The 22,225-nt window shown below is 41.6% G+C and overlaps 1 protein-coding gene across 1 annotated transcript in view; it reads left to right on the forward strand.

Moving 5' to 3' along the window:
- LOC127418266 (glypican-3-like) overlaps positions 1 to 22,225 on the forward strand; it is a 188,896-nt gene that overhangs the window by 157,495 nt on the left and 9,176 nt on the right. Inside the window, exon 7 of the mRNA XM_051658773.1 lies at positions 2,204 to 2,408. Coding sequence (XP_051514733.1) covers positions 2,204 to 2,408 — 205 coding nt within the window. The remainder of the gene's footprint in view (positions 1 to 2,203; positions 2,409 to 22,225) is intronic.

The following is a 22,225-nucleotide window of genomic DNA, read 5'->3' on the forward strand; positions in this document are numbered from 1 at the left end:
ATGTCATCAGCATAGCAATGGTAAGAGAAACCATGTGCCTGAATGATGTGTCCAAGTGATGTTGTGTATATAGAGAAGAGAAGTGGCCCAAGCACTGACCCCTGAGGTACCCCAGTAAGTAGCTGATGTGGCTTGGATACCTCACCTCTCCAGGCTACCTTGAAGGACCTACCTGAGAGATAGGAATTAAACCAGTCAAGCACAGTTCCTGCGATGCCCAGCGAGGAGAACATAGAGAGAAAGATCTGATGGTTGACTGTGTCAAAGGCTACAGAAAGGTCCAGCAGGATCAGGACAGATGATCTCGATTCAACTTTCACCTGTCTCAGCGACTCAGGGCAGTCTCGGTGGAGTGTCCACTTTTGAAGGCTGACTGATTGTCATCCAGCAGCTTGTTCTGTGAGAGTTAGGCAGAGATTTGATTGAAAACTGCCCTTTCAAGTGTTTTTGCCATGAATGGGATGGGAGAGACTGGTCTGTAGTGTTCTATTTGTGTGGGGTTAAGTGCGGGTTTCTTCAGCAGCGGGTTTACTCGAGCCTGCTTAAATGTAGTGGGAAAAGTGCCTGTAAGTAGAGATGTGTTAATTATGTGTGTGAGTGCAGGTAGGATGGACGGATAGATGGCCTGGTGAAGGTGAGAAGGAATGGGGTCAAGGGAACAGGTTGTGGGTGTTTGGAGAGGAGGAGTTTAGAGACCTCAGTGTCAGTCAGAGGAGAGAACATAGAGACAGAAGAGTTGCATACAGGGGACAGGTGTTTGACAGGGTGTGGTGCTGAGAATGTATTGCTGATGGTTGTAACCTTATTAGTAAAAATGTGGCGAAGACATCTGCTGTCATTGATGTGTCAGGTGGTGGAGGGGGAGGGCAGAGAAGTGTGTTGAATGTTCTAAACAAGCTGCGAGTGTCTGTGATGCTGTTGATCTTGTTCTGGTAATAGGAGGTTTTTGCAGATTTAACGTTATCTGAAAAATTTGCAAGCAGAGACTGATATTTACCTAGATCTGCTGGATCTTTAGATTTCCACCATCTCCTCTCAGCTGCCCTGAGGTCAGTCCGATGTTCACGAAGGACATCAGACAGCCATGGGCTGGGTGGTGTACTATGTGCTGGCCTAGAGGAGAGAGGACAGATGTTGTTTAGACAGGTTGTTAAAATAGAGCTTAGTGTGTCTGTGGCAGTGTTTACATCAAGTGTGGAAAATATATTTAGTGTGGGAAGAGAGGTAGAGACAGCAGTGGAAAGGCGTGAGGGTGAAAGAGAACGGAGGTTACGGCGAAAGGAAACCAAAGGTGGAATCTGTTTTAATGTAGATGGGAGAGTCATACTGAATTGAACAAAGTAGTGATCAGAGACATGTAGTGGAGTAACAAGAATATTTGAGTTGGTACAGTTACATGTAAAAAATGAGGTCCAGCTGGTTGCCCGATCTGTGAGTTGCTGTGGTGTGTAGTCTTTCCAAGTCAAATGAGGCCAGAAGAGTATTCAGTTCAGTGGCCTGGGGCTTGTCTTGGTGTATGTTGAAATCACCAAGAACCACAAGTGGCCTACCATCCTCCGGCAAGGAGGACAGCAGGACATCCAACTCCTCGAGAAAGTTTGTCAGCTGATCTGGAGGGCGATAGATGACAACAACATGTACTTTTGTGGGTTGCACTGTAGTAATAGCATGGAATTCAAAACTAGTTTTGTTATATAGTGAAGAGTGTGGTGAAAAAGTCCAATTGTTATGAATAAGCAAACCTGTTCCCCCACCCCTACCGGTGTGTCGAGGGGTGTGAGAGAAGAAGTTGTTAGAGAGAGCAGCAGGTGTTGCTGTATCCTCTGGACGTATCCATGTTTCTGTCAGTGCCAGGATGCTGAGGGTGGACTGTATGGCAAAGGCTGGAATGTAGTCAGCTTTGTTCACACTATGATTTTGTTTGACAGCTTTTAGCTTTAGTGTGATTGGGTTCTGAGCACTATGAATCCACAAAGGTAGCATGTTATGATTGATATCGGTATATGATACATGCCTAGAGCAATAGCATAACACAATACACTTAACGCTTACAGTTCAGTATATGCTGAACACACATAGGATGAAAACCTATGCAATGCCTATCATCATTAGGGTGTAATATTCTATTCTACTTTATGAAGGACTTATCACAAACACTTGACCCAATACAGTAAATAATAAATTCTTTGTCCTTCCTATATAGCTTTTGCGGATGGTGACGTTGTCTGAGAAGCGATGGAGGGCTCGACCAGGAGGGGGGACTGCAAGAAGAGATCCAGCCAGACAGGGCCAGGGAGACGAGGATGAGGAGGGTTTGGAGAGTGGAGACTGTGATGATGAAGATGAGTGCACTGGCGTTTCTGGACTTGGGCCGCCCCCAAGACGCAAACGCCTGCGCATCTTTGCAGGTCAGTGACCAAACCTTTTGATACAGTGTGGTCTAAATGTCTGAGACATTTAGACCACAGATGTCTGGGACTCAAAATCTAATACCTGGAAATAAACAGAAAGTTTTAGGATTTTGAAAAATGTATGTCGTAAAAATATGAGTAAAAAATATTTTTTCTAGGTCATTAATCAAATAAGCAAATGCACGACATTGACCATTCACTTCTTTGTACAAAACATTTCCTTGCTTCCATTGAGGCATACAAGATACTTTTCATTCTCAAATCATGCTAGGATAACATCTTGGTTACTGGTGTAACCTCTGTTCCCTGATGGAGGGAACTAGACGTTGTGTCAATGTAGTGACACTAGGGGTTCGCTCTTGAGAGCCCCAATCACCTTTGCTTTATTCAGAAAAGGCCAATGAAATTGGTGAGTGGAATTTGCATGCCACTCTCCGCCCCGGACATAGGGGTATAAAAGGAGATGGTGTGCACCACTCATTCAGAGTTGTGCTGAGGAGCCGAGAGAGAGTCCCGGCAATGTCAGCGGTCTGTTCAGCACCGCGGCAGGAGGGACACAATGTTTCGTTCCCTCCATCAGGGAACAGAGGTTACACCAGTAACCAAGACGTTCCCTGTCTGTCACTCACTCGACTTTGTGTCGATGTAGTGACACTAGGGGTTCCAATATGAAACACCGCAGGCGCTCGACCATGTCGTGACCTTCCAGCAAGTTAGGTAAGGCGTCTCCCGGGTCCCAATAAGGGTGGGAGGAGGCACTTACCCGAGGAAGCTACAGGTGGTGGCCTTTCCTGATTTTTGTATTAAGTAATTTCCCACCGAGCACCTGCTAGAATAGCGCTGGGGAAGTGCTTCGGAGACCACATCCTACCGGAGGGAGGTTAACATGTGGAGAATACCTCACATGGACTTACCGACAGGGAAGTTCACATATGGAATGATGCCACTGGGAGGACCCTATCTACGGAGAGGGTACACAGCAACAGTGGCCGAGGCAGAGCAGACGAGGGGAAACACAGGGTTCACCTGAGGGGAAACCAAACAGTGGAAACGCATCATACGGGTTTACCAAGGGGGGAATCACCACGTATGGAGCACTAAGCCCAAGTACACAGGCTCACCTGAAAAGGGGCATACCACGAGTACTGGGCCTGGCGGCGTCACTCCTCCACCGAGTTTGCCACCGAATAGTGCTTACGGAATTAAAGAGGTGTCCCGTGTTCACCAGTTACGGGGAACTGTTGTGGACAAGATAGCGCACATTATCACCTCAAAAGTGGAAAGACGCAATGCAAGCGATACTCCCGACCGCCCGTCCAGCCTACCTGTTGTTACCCCATAACACTTGGGTTGAAACCAGTTCTATGCGCAGGTTGTAGAACCTCACAAAGGTATTGGGTGTAGCCTAACCCGCTGCTTTGCATATGTCTGCTAGAGAGGTGCCCCTCGCCATTGCCCAGGAGGACGCAACACCTCTGGTGGAGTGCGCCCGGACTCCCAAAGGGCACGGCAGTTCTTGTGATTGGTAAGCCAGAGAAATGGCATCCACAATCCAATGGGACAACCTCTGTTTGGAGACAGCTTTTCCCTTCTGCTGCCCTCCAAAACAGACAAAGAGCTGCTCCGAGCATCTAAAGCTCTTTGTGCGGTCCAGATAGATGCACAGGGCATGAACTGGACACAGCATCGACATGGCCGGGTCTTCCTCCTCTGAAGGGAGCGCTAACAGGTGACCACCTGATCCCGGAAGGGAGTGGTAGGAACTTTGGGTACGTAACCGGGCCAGGGTCTCAAGATCACGTGAGAGTGTGCCAGCCCGAACTCCAGGCATTCGCTGGTGGCAGAGAGCACCTGCAGGTCCCCCACCCTCTTGACAGAAGTGAGCGCCACCAGGAGGGCCGTCTTCAGGGACAAAGTGCTGAGCTCGGCCTGCTCCAGGGGCTCAAAGGGGGCTCTCTGTAAAGTAGGTAGGACCACAGAGAGATCCCAAGAGGTAATCAGGCACGATCTAGGGGGATTCAATCTCCTCGCGCCTTTGAGGAACCTGGCGATCAGGTCGTGCTGTCGAGAGGGTCTCCCATCCAGTGTATCGAGATATGCTTCAATAGCAGCCACGTACACCTTCAGGGTAGAGGAGACAGCCGTCTCTCCAGTCCCTCTTGTAGAAAGGACAACACAGACCCGACTGTGCATCTCCATGGATCTTCCCCGCGGGAAGAACATCAATTCGCGAAGAGATGCCACTTCAGAGCATACAGCCGCCTCATGGAGGGGGCTCTGGCCTGAGTGATTGTGTCTACCACCGCTGGCAGAAGCCTGCTAGGTCCTCCACGTCCCGTCCAGGAGCCAGACGTGGAGATTCCAGAGGTCTGGCCACAGGTGCCGGAGCGGGTCCTGACTCAGGGGAATGCGCGAGGGAGGGGCTACTGCCAGAAGCAACAGATCTGAAAAACAAGTCCGGTTGGGCCGGAATGGCGCAACCATCAGGACTTGTTGCCCTTCCTCCCTGACTTTGCACAACATCTGTGCAACAAGGCTCACTGGGGGAAACGCGTACTTACGCAGCCCCCGCGGCCAGCTGTGCACTAAGGCATCTGTGCCAAGGGGAGCCTCGGACAGGGAGTACCAAAGGGGGCAGTGAGAGGACCCTCTGGAGGCGAACAGATCCACCTGCGCCTCTCCGAATCTCTCCCAAATCAGCTGGACTGTGCAGGGGTGGAGTCTCCACTCTCCGCAGAGCGTTACCTTCTGTGAGAGCATGGTTGAGGACGCCCGGAAGGTGAGTGGTTCGCAGAGACTTCAACGTCAGCTGACTCGAAAGGAGGAGGTGGCGGGCGAATTGCGACATGCAACATGAGCGTACCCCACCCTGGCGGTTTATGTATGCCACAGTCGCTGTGTTTTCCGTCCGGATCAACACGTGCTTGCCCTGAATCAACGGCCAAAGCCTCCACAGGGCCAGCGGTACTGCCAGCAACTCTATGCAATTGATGTGCCATTGCAGGCGGGGCCCTGTCCAGAGCCCCGATACTGCCTGCCCGTTGCACACAGCGCCCCAGCCTGAATTCGAGGCATTTGTTGTGACCACGATGTGAGTTTCAACGCAGGACGAACCGGGTCGGGAAGCAGCCGCGGTGGCTCTCTGCTTCACAAAGAAGGAAGAGAGCCATGACCGCAACATTCTCATGGGCATGTTCTCGCAGTGAGAACATGACCCCTCCACGAAAGCTGCCTCGGCGTGCTGGCGACCCAAGCACTCGAGACAGATCTCATGGCCATCCGGTGGGGAGAGATAACGGCCGCACCCAGTAGCACAAATGTGAAAGGACATCTTTAAAAAGATTCCAATCGTTTGTGCGAGCTCTTTTAGAGAAAATATACTCTTTTGGAATATACTCTTTTAACACCTGTGGACTCAGCCGCCGAAGCGCCCAGGGGAAGCACAACACTCGACCGTGTGAGTGCGACTGCTGATATGCACCGTAAATTCCAGCAGCAAGGAATAAGGTGACTGGATGAACACACATACACACGCGCTCGGCTCCAAAGAACAAGTCTGAATGAGTGGTGCACGCCATCTCCTTTTATGTCCGGGGCGGAGAGTGGCATGCAGATTCCACTCACCAATTTTCATTGGCCTTTTCTGAATAAAGCAAAGGTGATTGGGGCTCTCAAGAGTGAACCCCTAGTGTCACTACATCGACACAACGTCAAGTGAGTGACAGACAGGGAACATGCATCATCAGTTTTTGTGCAAACTCTTGGATTTCATGCTGTCATTAAAGCAAAATGGGAACATACCAAATACTAAGAAATTTGGATGTTCATTTTTCAATTCAGCTTCCACTGATAATATAATTAGTAATGAAAACATTTGTATTAAATTAGATTAATAGATTAATTAGATTTGTATTAAATTTTCACAAGTGTTCTCAGACTTTTGTACCTCACTGTATCTGTTATTCTTTCTACTGTAAATTGCAGTGAATCTATGTTCTCCTAACTTCACAGGTTACAGGTAAGCTGTCTGTTATCAGTGACTGCTTGACCCTCTTATTGTCTGAGGGAACAAACAGGGAACATGGAAGATGTTCCCTTTGATGCAAAACAAAGCACAAAAGAACTAACAAACCATGTTAGTGCAAAGAAACTAAACAGAGGCAAAGAATAACAGTAGAAGGGCAAGAACAAGGAGTTTGATACTGACTGACAAAGCCAGACCAGCTGAGCAAACACGGCAGAGGGAGTTGTCGTCCTGGTCATGTTGTTGTGGCAGAGATTTGGGCTTTCTGGGTAGCACTGCCAGAGGCCCAAGTTTAGGCCAAGAATTCAACATGTAAAGCACATGTGGGAGTACTGGATAAAGCACATATTAGCACTAAAACTCACACTCACACTGAGGAAGTTAAATGTGATAAAACGTCTTGTTTCATTTAGTATCTAGCAGTGAGGTTTGAATGCTCTCTGAACTCTGTGGCGATGGTGTTTATGTACACGTCCTCCTTCCCTCTCTGAGTGGATTTACTGCTTTAATTATTAAGAATGAAGAGAATGTGTTTCGGTCGCTGGGACAAACAGTTGGCGATATATCTTTCCTGTCTTGGAATTTTATATCAGTGTGTTGCCTCTCCCTTTCCTTTCCCCTTTCTCTGTGTATGTGTGTTAGGATGTTCTGTGTGTTTTAGTACAAGTAGTAGACTGATATTAGTTTTTCTATAGATTATAAATATTTTTTATGTTATATATACAAAATTGTAATAAAACAGAAAATGTTTATTATTAGAATGTTTGTTAAAGAAATAGTTCACCCAAAAATTAAAATTCTGTCATAATTTACTCACCCTCATGTCGTTCCCAACCTTTCTTTATTATGTGTAATGCGAAAGGAAACATTTTAATAGTTATTCTGGTCCATCTTTTCAATACAATGGCAGTTGAGGGGACTTACTTTAAAGCTTAGAAAAGGTAGCAAAAAAACATCATAAAAGTTGTCCATGCAACTAGTGCATAATAATCCTCCTCTGAAGACAATAGATTTTAAAAATGACAAAAGTCTTTTTTCAATGAAAATCTTGATGTTCATTGCATGTTCATGAGTGCATGAGAAAGCAGGATTGTTCACCTGGGAACCTGCATTGTTTTTAGGGCTAATCAACAAAATTGCTTTAAAGGGATAGTTCACCCAAAAAAGAAAATTCTCTCATCATTTACTCACCCTCATGCCATCCAAGATGTGTAGGACTTTCTTTCTTCTGCAGAACACAAATTAAGATTTTTAGAGGAAAATTTCAGCTTTGTATGTCCTCACAATGCAAGTGAATGAGAACCAAAACTTTGAAGCTCCAAAAGCATATAAAGGCAGCAGAAAAGTAATCCATAAGACTCCAGTGGTTAAATCCATGTCTTCAGTAGCGATATGATAGGTGTGGATGAGAAATAGATCAATATTTAAGTCCTTTTATACTATCAATCTCCGCTTTCAATTTCACATTCTTCTTTTGTTTTTGCCAATTCACATTCTTCATGCATATCACCACCTACTAGGCAAGGAGGAACATTTATAGTAAAAAAAAAAAAAAAAAAAAAAAGGACTTAAATATTGCTTTGTTTCTCACCCACACTTATCACATCGCTTCTTAAGATATTGTTAACCACTAAAGTCGGATGGATTACATTTATGCTGCCTTTATGTGCTTTTGGAGCTTCAAAATGTTGATACCCATTCACTTGCATTGTGAGGACCTACAGAGCTGAAATATTCTTCTAAAAATCTTTGTGTTCAGCAGAAGAAAGAAAATTATACACATCTGGGATGGCATGAGGGTGAGTAAATGATGAGAGAATTTTCATTTTTTGGAGAACTGTCACTTTAACAAACAAGCCACTGTGAACAAGGCGCAGAAGCCACATGATTACTTTTTGGATTCTTTTTACATCCTGTTTTAAGCTTATTAACTGTCACTGTATTAAAAATACTAACTGGAATATTCATAAAATAAATTCCATTTGTGTCATATGGTTTTGGAATGACATGAGGGTGAGTAAATTATGACAGATTTTCTTTTCTTTTTTTACATTTTCTTTCAATTATTTTAATTAATCATATTATGCTAATAAAGCTGTTGTTGAGTTTGGACCTAGACCTCAGTATTAGGACTATAACTTTGGTTGATTGGCCAACTGCACATGACTATCGAATGATGCTGATAATCTCAAAATGGACAAATATAAGCCTCTCCAAAATATTGGTCTAGTGGAGACCTGTAGAACTTCTAATGAAACAGGTACACAGATAACAGCAGATAGGCAGAAATCTGCTGATGATCCTGTAAAACATGGCTTGGCCCCCCTGTCTTTTCATCCTGGATTGGTCGTTCAGCGGGAAGAGGTCAAGAGGTCAGAATGCAGAAGGTCATCCACAGGCAGATTCACTAATGGAAGGCCTGTCTGTGCCTGACGTGCTGAGATGGACGATGTAGATCTGGTTTCTCAAAGCTTTGTGGAAGACAGAGTGCTGCGGCACAGCACAGGGGCCTGGGAAATGTGACGGGCAGAACAAAAACAAGGTGCAGACAGAGCACAGCTCGGGCCTAGACCCCCCTTAAATCAGAGCTGTCAGCTGGTCAGTAATATTGGGGATGTTCTTAATGATCCGGATTGATTGATAAATTGTAATTCGCCCTGGAAAGAGATTCCAGGCATGCAGAACTCCAGGGCTGCCCCCCAACCCCCATTCCAACCCGTGCATTCTGCAGAGCATTCCAGACCAGCAGAGCTATATCAGGACACAGGCTGTGTGTGTGTCCTGTTCTCAAACCCCCAGATACACAAAACCAGCACTGGGGTTGTGTCATCTGCCCCACTACACTCACTTTAAAGTCAACCCCCCAATTTAGACAAGGTAATGTGACCAGCAATGCAGTCTAGTGCTAATCAAATGTGCTATTATCACTTACATGTGCTGCTGTTAAAATGATGTGTGCAATGAAATTATGCTTTATGAGAAAGGGTTTATATAGTTACATTGAAATATTTATATCCACATTCCTACAATAACTTTCTACAAACCCTTCATTCACAAATCAGTCTGAAATATTTTCCTGGTCAAGCCAATCTAGATTTAGTGCACAAAATTTATCAGAAGCCATATGGACCCTTCGATGACATTATTGGGAGATTTTGGCCTTGAGCTTGATTGTTTTCTATTCATGTACACTGGTGGCTAAAAGTTTGGAATAATGTACAGATTTTGCACTTATGGAAAGAAATTGGTACTTTTATTCACCAAAGTGGCATTCAACTGATCACAAAGTATAGCCAGGACATTAATAACATGAAAAATTACTATTACAGTGGGGGGGGGGGGGGGGGAATCCAGAACTTCTTAAACTACTTAGAGTTCTCATCAAAAAATCCTCCATGTGCAGCAATGACAGCTTTGCAGATCCTTGACATTTTAGCTGTCAGTTTGTCCAGATACTCAGGTGACATTTCACCCCACGCTTCCTGTAGCACTTGCTCTAAATGTGGCTGTTTTATTCGGGCAATTCTCACGCACCTTACAGTCTAGCTGATCCCACAAAAGCTCAGTGGGGTTAAGATCCATAACACTCTTTTCCAATTATCTGTTGTCCAATGTCTGTTTCTTTGCACACTTTAACCTTTTCTTTTTGTTTTTCTGTTTCAAAAGTGGCTTTTTCTTTGCAATTCTTCCCATAAGGCCTGCACTCCTGAGTCTTCTCTTTACTGTTGTACATGAAACTGGTGTTGAGTGGGTAGAATTCAATGAAGCTGTCAGCTGAGGACATGTGAGGTGTCTGTTTCTCAAACTAGAGACTCTGATGTACTTATCCTCTTGTTTAGTTGTACATCTGGCCTTCCACATCTCTTTCTGTCCTTGTTAGAGCCAGTTGTCATTTGTCTTTGAAGACTGTAGTGTACACCTTTGTATGAAATCCTCCGTTTTTTGGCAATTTCAAGCATTGTATAGCCTTCATTCCTCAAAACAATGATTGGCTGATATCATTGACCTTAAGACATGCCAGTCTGTTGCATACTGTGGCAACTCAAAAACAAACACAGAGACAATAAAAAGCTTCATTTAATGAACCAAATAGCTTTCAGCTGTGTTTAATATAATGGCAAGTGATTTTCTAGTACCAAACTAACAATTTATCATGATTACTCAAGGATAAGGTGTTGGAGTGATGGCTGCTGGAAATGGGGCCTGCCTAGATTTGATAAAAAATGACTTTTTCAAATAGTGATGGTGCTGTTTTTTACATAAGTAATGTCCTGACTATATTTTGTGATCAGTTGAATGCCACTGAAACAGCAAAATCTGTAAATTGTTCCAAACCTTTGGCCGCCAGTGTAAATCCTGTAAAAATAGTGATCTCTTACAAGAAAGTACTATGGTCATATCATGGTACAGTGATGGTATCAGATGGTAATATATATATTATATTCCATGGTACTGTAATTAATAATAGTTTTAATAAATATTAAATATTCTATAAATTATATAAATGTATATAGCTATATAAAGTCAGAAAAGACAAAGAAAGTGCCAAAAAAAAAAAAAAAAAAAAAACGGTGCGCTATTTCACCCAGATGCAGCTGAAAGTTAATCTAAGCACAAAAGCAACATTTCGAGCACAATTGTTCGTTATTTTAGTGGTTTACCAGTATTAACCTGAGCTGCAGATGTTCATTCTTCTCATAAGTGTCCCTGCATGTTGATTTCAGACACACTGAAGAAGAAGTTTACGTGCTTGTGTTTGTATCCGCTTTTTTACATTTTTTGATCGGACGGTTATTTCACTTTAAAGCCGCTCGTAACCGGCAGAGTTTAAACTGTTGTTTTAGCACAGCGGTTGATTGACAGGTGAGGGGAGGCGCTTCACTGCTGCCAGGACGCATTCAGGACGGATTAGCATTTACATCTCAAATACGAATCACATGCGTCTTTGACCACATTCGTATGTGGTTTTTGTGATCCGATCACAAAAAGATTTAGACCCCATTTAGACCTGTATTTAGAGCTGACCCATCACCAAAAATGCGTCTTAGTACCAGGTGGAAACGGGGTCAAAGTGTCCAATAACAGGGCGGTTATAGAGATTAAGCAAGTAATATTCAGCTGGTCGTGTGATCTAACATGGCAGACCCCTAATGAGGAGACCCTTTCCATTTAGAATAAAACAGCTCATATATATATATATATTTTGTCAAGCAAAATCGATTCAAGCAAAATCGATTCAAGAATTTGGGTGAACTTCACAAGGAATGGACTGAGGCTGGGGTCAAGGCATCAAGAGCCACCACACACAGACACTACAGTTGTCGTATTCCTCTTGTTAAGCCACTCCTGAACCACAGACAACGTCAGAGGCGTCTTACCTGGGCTAAGGAGAAGAAGAACTGGACTGTTGCCCAGTGTTCCAAAGTCCTCTTTTCAGATGAGAGCAAGTTTTGTATTTCATTTGGAAACCAAGGTCCTAGAGTCTGGAGGAAGGGTGGAGAAGCTCATAGCCCAAGTTGCTTGAAGTCCAGTGTTAAGTTTCCACAGTCTGTGATGATTTGAGGTACAATGTCATCTGCTGGTGTTGGTCCATTGTGTTTTTTGAAAACCAAAGTCACTGCACCCATTTACCAAGAAATTTTGGAGCACTTCATGCTTCCTTCTGCTGACCAGCTTTTTAAAGATGCTGATTTCATTTTCCAGCAGGATTTGGCACCTGCCTACACTGCCAAAAGCACCAAAAGTTGGTTAAATGACCATGGTGTTGGTGTGCTTGACTGGCCAGCAAACCCACCAGACCTGAACCCCATAGAGAATCTATGGGGTATTGTCAAGAGGAAAATGAGAAACAAGAGACCAAAAAATGCAGATGAGCTGAAGGCCACTGTCAAAGAAACCTGGGCTTCCATACCACCTCAGCAGTGCCACAAACTGATCACCTCCATGCCACACCGAATTGAGGCAGTAATTAAAGCAAAAAGGAGCCCCTACCAAGTATTGAGGACATATACAGTAAATGAACATACTTTCCAGAAGGCCAACAATTCACTAAAAATGTTTTTTTTATTGGTCTTATGATGTATTCTAATTTTTTGAGATAGTGAATTGGTGGGTTTTTGTTAAATGTGAGCCAAAATCATCACAATTAAAAGAACCAAAGACTTAAACTATTTCAGTCTGTGTGCATTGAATTTATTTAATACACGAGTTTCACAATTTGAGTTGAATTACTGAAATAAATGAACTTTTCCACGACATTCTAATTTATTGAGATGCACCTGTATATATATTTTTTTTTTTTATTTTTTTTTTTTTATTTTTTTACAAAAAATAAAGCTTTTATAAAATGACTTGAGTCTTTATGTGAGTGCTTATGATTTTATACATATATTTCTAAATTACTATTCATTTCTTTAGTAGTAAAGATTTTTAATGAGGAAAACATTACTTAGTGCACCTTTAACATTAACCAAGATTAATAAGTGCTAAAAAAAAAAAAAAAGTATTGTTCTTGTTAGTTAATGTTCACTAATGTAGTTAAATAACATTAATGAATACAATCTCATTGTAGTGTTACCAATAATAGTGAATAATAATTCATTTAAAAAGTACTGTATAATTACTATATTCATATACTGTACCATGATATAAAAAAATACCCTGGTATTTACATGTTACTCTACTTCAAAGAGAACCATGATATTACCATCACAGTAGTGTCCAAAAAACATTGTAATATAATTTTAACTCTTAATTATATCATGAGTATTTAAAATTGTGTTGCAAGAATAGAAATGAAAATAAATGTGTGTGTGAGAGATAGATAAAGACATACACCTGCTCTTTCATTGCCTTCACTTTTAGTTGGGACAATAATCAAACCATAAACCTCGTGCCCAGCTGTCACCACTGGCTTTAATTCTTCTCCTTTATCTTTTTGGCCCTTTATGAGTTTTCACCCCTTTCTGCCACTGGTTATCGTCTTTTTAAAGTCATCCTCATCCAGACCCTGAATGATCCACCCCCATTGTGTACATCCACATAGTCTAAAACAAAGTCCATAAGTTCCAAACAGCATAAATGATGCCTATGGAGGGCACTTCGAAGGGAGAACAATCATGATAATCATGCTCTAAGATCGCTTCAAACTGAATTTTCAATAAAATGACAGAGTGACCATTGTTTTTGAGCCCCACACCTTTTAGCCCTCCAAAGCTCTTACAGTGGATGATAAACTCTTCAAAGGGAACAGGGCATAAGGATGATCACTTCTGAAGAAAACACACTCGGAATCTCATTCTGCCTCTGTCTATTGCGATTGTTTTACTGCTTTCCTTCTATTCCGCTTTCTCCTTGGTTCTTTTCTCATTTTATCAAGGAGGGAACCCAGGAGGAGTTGATAAATGTAGCTATCAATAAAGGGCCTGACCCCTGTGGTGGGGGGATTTCTGAGAAGGCCGATCAGAGTGCGCTGGTCTCCAAGGCCCTGACCACTCCACCGCACAGCATGGGCCCTGTCAAAGGAGCTCTTGTTATTTTCCAGTGCTCAGCAAACATTCGGTCACTGTAAGTGCTGAGAAGCATTTTTTCTTTGAAGCTCTTTTGGCCTTTATCAGCAGGTAAGGGTTAGCAAAATACAATGTGGAAATATGCCTGTAATGTGAAACACGCAGCTCGCTGTGAGAGAATGGGCAGGACCTGACTCTCAGGTCTGCTATAAATTTACTTAAGATATGGAGAGACTAAGAGGGATGGACGGGATACGGCTAAAAGAGGAGGAGGTGGAAAAATGGGAAATTGAAAGACACAAATACTTAGGGTGCTTTAACTCCAGAGCTTTTGGTGCAAACTTGAATACGTTTGACATCAGAGTTCCGTTACTTTGGTTGGTGTGAAAGCAGTTTTCTGAACTTACAGTAGGTGCGCGCCAGTGAACTGCACCCAAGTCCACTTGAAAAGGTTCAAGTGAACTTCTTGGGCTGAATTCATGCAACTCTACTTAACGAAAAATATTTATGAATTTGTGGGAAGTTTTTGCAATCTCTTTGCTTATGAATGAGGTGTGCATTAGTACAGAAGTTTTCAATCTGTGGGCGCCTGTCAAGGAAGGCACGAGATATAGGCTTGCAATCAACTGAAGTGAAAAAAAACTGGAACTGCTGTGAATTATATAGGCCCATTTCAAGCCATTGTATTTGGCAACATCTCCACAGTTATACTGTTGTTTTGAGAGCAAAAACCAACAAAAAAGCAGACCAAGCATAACCCACACTGAGCGTGACTGCGTAAATGTCTGTTTGGTTCGTTCACCTGAATACATTCAGTTTCTTACATAACTGCTGCAGTGTCCGGATACTAATAATAACTCTGTGCCAAAAGACCAAGGATTTCTTTATTGCTACATCCTATCCTAAAGCATGATTTAACTAAATCCTCCACATCCATTTCTTGCATTAATGAAGCAGTTGGCTCGGCATCCATTCTATCAATGTGATAATGTGATTTTTTTTTCTAAAAATATTTCTACTTATTCATGCAATATACTACTTTATTCTCATAATGCTACGACTTTATTCTTGAAACTTAATGACTTTATTCTCATAAAAGTCAGGTCATATACAAGTTTTTCGTGGCAAGCTGTCGTTAATGACAGGGATAAAAAATATTCTTACATTTTTTCTTAAGTTACAAAATAAGAAGAAAATTTTAGTTTTTGAAAAAAGTAGAAAATAGAAGAATTTTTTTTTTTTTTTATAATTTTGTGAATCCAGCCCCAGTATGGTTTGCAGTTGGTGTGAAAGCAATCTATCCTAACTTGCAGAAGTGAACCGCTTTTGATGTGGTATAATTTGCGTGTTTGCATGCAACCGGAATCAAACTTGAGTTTGGATCAAGCACTCTCATACCAAGTGTAAAAACAACCTTAAAGTGATAGTGTAGCCAAAAATAAAAAGTCTGTCCTCTTTTACTCATCCTCATGTTATTCCAAACACATATGACTTTCTATTTTTGCGTGAAACACAAAAAGAGTTATCTAGCAGAATGTCCAAGCTGCTCTGTCCCTGTTCACCATTCACTTTCAGTGTATGGAAAAGAATGACAATGAAAGTGAATGGTGAGCAGGGACAGAGCAGCTTGGATATTCTGCTAAATATCCTGTTTTGTGTTTGTGGAAAGAAAGAAAGAAAGAAATGTGTTAGAACAGGGTTTGGAATGACATGAGGGTGAGTAAATGAAGAAAATTGTTCATTTTTGGAAGAACTATTCTTTTAAACACACACAAACATACATAAGCACACATAACACACATTCCTCTTGCAGTACAAATAGTAGTATCCTTCCTTTGATGTTGAGGTAGGAATGCTAACAAGCTCCATGTGGCACCTCTGACCCTCACACCTGATAGGTAAGGAGCAAAGCACACATTTTCCATTACAGAACATCACAGCACTGGCGTAAACAAGCTGCATATGAGGCCAGCCTGCCTAGTGTTATAGTAGCATGCGGTGTCTATCTGTGTATATGAACTTGCGTGTTTACATGAGGAAGTGTGTGTTTGTGTGTGTGATCATGTTGTATGGTAGTTTGTGTAAAGGTATGATAATGCATGTCCATGTTTGTGTATGTAAGGGCATATTCAGTGCTATTGGAACAGCAGATGTTTGGCTGCAGTGGCCCAGGTGCATGGAGCTATAGACAACACAGATGTCTGCTCAGTATAATGTGGAAATCAACCTGAAACACACCTGGAAATTAATATGGAAAAAACATTCAGGAAATGAGCTAGAATGAAGTCGTTTTTTAGTTATCTTTAGCTTCCCTCTAAATACAGTAAATGTCAATGCAATCAGATCAAAACCCAAGTAATAATAGCAAGAATGTCTCAGTAAGGAGATATGGTAATATTATTGTCCTATTTCTTTCCTAAATTTGTCTTATTTATTTGCTGAACTCCATTCTGTCATCAAGGACACTGAGTAATTGGTATAACTCAGACTTGTGGACCAATGAAAATATGTGTAGGAATAATGGTCAACCTTGTTTCCTCAAAGGGTTAGCTCACCCAAAAATGAAAATTCTCTCATATGTGTATGACAGCCCTGTAGGTCCATACAATGCAAGTGAATGGTGGCCAGAACTTTGAAGGTCCAAATATGACATAAAGGCAGCATAAAAGTAATCCATACAACTCCAGTGGTTTAATCAATGTCTTCTGACGCGACCCAATCGGATTTGGGTGAGAGCAGACTAAAATGTAACTCCTTTTCCACTGTACATCTTGACAGCAGTCTCCTCGGCGATCGTGATTTCAAGCTCGATTACACTTCCTATAGCACCACCTAGCACTCTGCGCAAGCACCAGGAAGTGTAATCAAGCTTGAAATCATGATGGTGCATAAAGATTGCAATGGCAAGATGTACAGTGAAAAGGTTATTATTTTGTAAGTTATATTTTGGTCTGTTTTCACCCAAAACTGACTGGATCGTTTCAGAAGTCATTAATTAATCCACTGGAGTTGTATGGATTACTTTTACGCTGCCTTTATGTGCTTTTTGTAGCTTCAAAGTTCTGGCCACCATTCACTTGTGTTGTATGGACCTACAGAGCTGAGATATTCTTCAAAAAATCTTTGTTTATGTTCTGCAGAAAAAAGAACGTCATACACATCTTGGATGGCATGAATGTGAGAAAATGATGAGTGAATTTTAATTTTGGGGTGAACTATTCTTTTAAAGCTTCAGTTGATTTATGTGAAGTTGTCCTGTGGTGTGACATGCTATACTGCATGTAAAACTCCATTTAAACAGCATTTTGGCAATTGTTTTCTAATTATGCATGCATTTGATGACAGAATTAACAAAAAATTAAGCTCATGGACATCAATTATCAATATTCAGATTTAGAACCTACTGTATACCAGTGGGCCTCTTTATGTTTCTCTAATCATTCTATCATGACTCATTGTTTTGCATTAAATATATCTTGAAATGTGTGGTTTAAGGATGTCTCTCAGTACAATTAAAGTGGTTTATTCTTAAAAAAAGAGAAGTAAATCTTTAATATCCAAGTTTTTTTTTTTTTTTTTTTACATCCTTTATGTTGGGGCAAAAGTGAATAACATCTGCATCAGTAAAATGCAGATGCACCATATGCATCAGTAAAATAAATCTGCCCACTAATTTATTATGTCTATTTATTAACTGTAGAGTTAGATAAAGATTACTGCTCATCTAGGCCTGAAAACAGAATGAGATGCAGAACAGATGGTTTATTTTTTTATTCTTAAAAAAGAAGCAATGGCACCATCACATCTACAAATATTCCTGATCACAGAGAGAGGAAGTTTGCCATGAGAAACAGCCCAATGGATCTGGCTCATTGTACTCGTTTTTCATTTCTTCCTCAGTTTATAAACAACAGTCCCTCCCCACACACACACAAACACACATTCCTCCATACACACTCATACAGATAACCACACACACACATACAAGTTGTTGCGGCTATCCTTATTAGGACTCTCTATAGACATAATGATTTTTATACTGTACAATCTATAGATTCTATCCCCTAACCCTAAACCTACCCCTAAACCTAACCCTCACAAAAAACTTTATGCATATTTACATTTTCAATAAAACATTGTTTAGTATGTTTTTTTAAGCGATTTGAATTATGAGGACACTAGAAATGTCCTCATAAACCACATTTATAGCATAATACCCTTGTAATTACCAGTTTGTAAACTAAAAAAAAGTCCTCGTAAACCACCCAAACCCACCCACCCACACACACACACACACACACACACACACAAATAATGATTCTTAAACACCATTTGTGTAACCAGTGCTTGACTTGATACACACAGGAGCTAGATGGATAGCTTCTTTATATGGATTACATCTACAGTAATTCTATTTTGAAACACTTAATATGGTCGCTGGGAGTTTATGCCTTCTCACCAAACATTGTTTTATGTGGTAGGTTGCATAAGACTAACAAAAAAACTTTCAAAGTCTAACAAGGGTGGTGATTTCACACAAAACGTTGAAGAATAGAAAGCTCAGCAACTGTGTTAGGACAAATTATAACTGATACAAATCATATTTAACATGAAAACACTATTTCCTCTTTCCATTAGATTTCTGTGCCTGAGAGTTTCCAAAAAAGTGTTTATTTGTGTAAGAGTTCTATTTACATTAACAGGAGCTTTTGACGTCCTAAATTGATTCCAGGCATTTTCCTGCGTCATGTCTGTCAGCCACCACAAAGTCTAGAAACAAACTGTGTCTTACTGTGGGTCATCTGTAAGCTAGACAGCATAGAAAGAGCGGTTAAGTCACATTTTATGTTAATAATGATTTAGTAATGTTTTCATGTTGTTAATGTATATATTAAAAAATTCAATGCAAGCAGTGCATGGAAAATATTTAGACCCTCCCTTATAAAAAAAATAGCTTCTACTTAAATACCATACTGTATTCATACATCACTATTACTGTTACTCATAATTTAGGGTTAGGAATTGTTATAATAAACATCAGCACGTAAGATATCACATTGTTTGTGATACGGACATGATTCCTGAAATCAGCTTGTTGAGAAGAGGTGTGCTATTATTCAGTAGCTCAAATAGCACAATAGAGATCAAACTTACGTTTTCTGATTACTTAAGGAAACCACCTAGAAATGCCTTAGCAACTGCATAGCAACACGAAAATACCCACTAAGAACACCTTAGCAATCACATAACAGTGCCCTGGCAAACACCCAGAACACACTTGCATCATGGCAGGCAGTTTTGTGCAGGCAAGTAGCTACCACTCCCATTTTAGAAAAAAATCTAGTAACTACCAGTTATTGTTACTTTCATATACTTCGGTAACTTGATATTAGCCACCATTGTCATCTATAAGAAATAAGAAATGACACAAAATGACAGTTTGAATTAGTTTGAAGATACCCATAATAATTCATGTTTTTACAGTATTAACAATAATTGTAATAATAGCTATGATATTTTAGAGAAAATATGGTTAGCATGAAACATTTTTCAAAGGACGTGCTGTCACAATCCCTGAAACTGTCCTTGTTAGTCAGGTCTCACATTCTGCTGCTCCATCTTTTAATCTCAGTCTTGTTTGCAGCCGCTCTGGCGCTAACGGTAGCTGGAGCATTTACAAGCGTTTCTGAGCAATGAGCTCACATTATGCATTCAGCACAGCTCTTTGAATTGGCCTTTGTACAGTATTTTCTTATATTGAGACAGCCACTAGGCCTTGTCCATCCCTTAAGAAACTGTATTCCCTGTGTGGTAAGAACCCCCCCCACATGTCTAATCTGAACTTTAGAGCTAAAAATACATATTAGTAAATCTAATTATGTGCAGAGGAGCAGTATGGCTAAAGTGAATTGCTGAAACCAGTGGCCTTGCCCACACTGAGTTGTGCTAATTAATATGTGTTGACTCGAATTTGCCCCACAATGGAGCCCATTGAACGTTTGATGGGGAATGCTGACATGGAACTATGATGGTCCACCACAAAGGAAAAAAATCATTTATCCTAAACATACAGTCAGATTTACTGTGTTACACTATTTGAGTCATTACTAAAGACAGAGATTTCCCTCTTTCTCTACTTAAACTCCCCAAAATGTACTTGAACAGTCTTCCCCTCCGTAATTGTATCTCAATGTGGCGTTACTGTGTCTCGCTGTGCTGTAGCTGTGTGTTGTGCTGTAGTTGTTTCTTGGGGTGCTGTAGCTGTGTGTTGAGCTAGAGCTGTGTCTCGCTTTGCTGTAACTGTGTTTTGTTGCACTGTAGCTGTGTCTTGCTGTACTGTAGCTGTGTTTTGGTGTGCAGTAGCTGTGTCTTGCTGTGCTGTAGTTGTGTTTTGGTGTGCAGTAGCTATCTTGCTGTGCTGTAGCTGTGTTTTTTGTGCAGTAGCTGTGTTTTGGTGTGCTGTAGCTGTGTCTTGCTGTGCTGTAGCTGTGTTTTGGTGTGCAGTAGCTGTGTCTTGCTGTGCTGTAGCTGTGTTTTTGTTGTGCAGTAGCTGTGTCTTGCTGTGCTGTAGTTATGTTTTTTGTTGTGCAGTAGCTGTGTCTTGCTGTGCTGTAGCTGTGTTTTGCTGTGCTGTAGTTGTGTCCTAATGATCTGAAGGTGTGTCTTGCTGTGCTGTAGCTGTGTTTTGGTGGCAGTAGCTGTGTCTTGCTGTGCTGTAGCTGTGTTTTTTGTTGTGCAGTAGCTGTGTCTTGCTGTGCTGTAGCTGTGTTTTGGTGTGCAGTAGCTGTGCCTTGCTGTGCTGTGGCTGTGTTTTTTGTTGTGCAGTAGCTCTGTCTTGCTGTGCTGTAGTTGTGTTTTTTGTTGTGCAGTAGCTGTGTCTTGCTGTGCTGTAGCTGTGTCTCACTGTGCTGTAGCTGTGTCTTGCTATGCTGTAGCTGTGTCCAAATGATCTGTAGCTGTGTCTTTCTGTCCTGTAGCTATGTTTTGGTGTGCAGTAGCTGTGTCTTGCTGTGCTGTAGCTGTGTCTCATTGTGCTGTAGCTGTGTCATAATGATCTGTAGCTGTGACTTGTTGTGCTGTGGCTGTGTTTTTTGTTGTGCAGTAGCTGTGTCTTGCTGTGCTGTAGCTGTGTCCAAATGATCTGTAGCTGTGTCTTTCTGTCCTGTAGCTATGTTTTGGTGTGCAGTAGCTGTGTCTTGCTGTGCTGTAGCTGTTTTTTGTTGTGCAGTAGTTGTGTCTTGCTGTGCTGTAGCTGTGTCTCATTGTGCTGTAGCTGTGTCATAATGATCTGTAGCTCTGTCTTGCTGTGCTGTTGCTGTATTTTGGTGTGCAGTAGCTGTGTCTTGCTGTGCTGTAGGTGTTTTTTGTTGAGCAGTAGTTGTGTCTTGCTGTGCTGTAGCTGTGTTTTGGTGTGCAGCAGCTGTGTCTTGCTGTGCTATAGCTGTTTTTTGTTGTGCTGTAGCTGTGTCTTGCTGTGCTGTAGCTGTGTTATGGTGTGCTGTAGCTGTGCTGTAGCTGTGTTTTGGTGTGCCGTAGCTGTGTCTCACTGTGCTGTCGCTGTGTTTTGGTGTGCAGTAGCTGTGTCTTGCTGTGCTGTAGCTGTGTTGTAGTGTGCTTCAGTTGTGTCTCAATGTTCTGTAACTGTGTCTTAGCCTCCTAACGGCTGGCTATTTTTTATTTATTTATTTATTTAGGCTAGCTACTGGTTGCCTGCTTGAGTGGGCCTGTGGTCAGGGCAATGGGTGTGGAGGCAGATGCTCACATTCCTCTCCCTGTCCACACCAGAACCAGCAGCAGCATTGGCCTGAGAGAGAAGCTTACAACTACAAAAAACAATTTTCCGTGGGAGCATATTGTGTGTTTACAGGGATTTTGAGTTGTACATACTGAAATACATATATTTTATATTTTCTACTTTTTGCAGTAATATAATTTTTGTGCCCATCAAATATAATCCTACAGCAATACTTTGTTGGAGTCTGTTTGCTTTGTGTGTTATGTTCTGGCTGAAAAGGATACTGATATTAAACCTACTGAGATGAACGCTCTCCTTTTCCACCTGCACAGTGGATGTGCATAGTAATAGGGGTGGAAAATGTGCTTTATTGGTTTTTAGCCAGTGCATCTGAATTCTTGTAATTGCTAATAAAACCCACAGTAGCAAAGTCTAAGATATTTTTTGATATTTAATAAAGCAGGTTGTAAATATGATACGTAAACTATTACACTATTTTCTCAGTTCTGATCAGTGGTGTTGTAGTGTCTGCAGAGGTGGGCATACT

The sequence above is a fragment of the Myxocyprinus asiaticus genome, chromosome 27 (assembly GCF_019703515.2).
Source record: "Myxocyprinus asiaticus isolate MX2 ecotype Aquarium Trade chromosome 27, UBuf_Myxa_2, whole genome shotgun sequence".
Classification (NCBI taxonomy): domain Eukaryota; kingdom Metazoa; phylum Chordata; class Actinopteri; order Cypriniformes; family Catostomidae; genus Myxocyprinus; species Myxocyprinus asiaticus.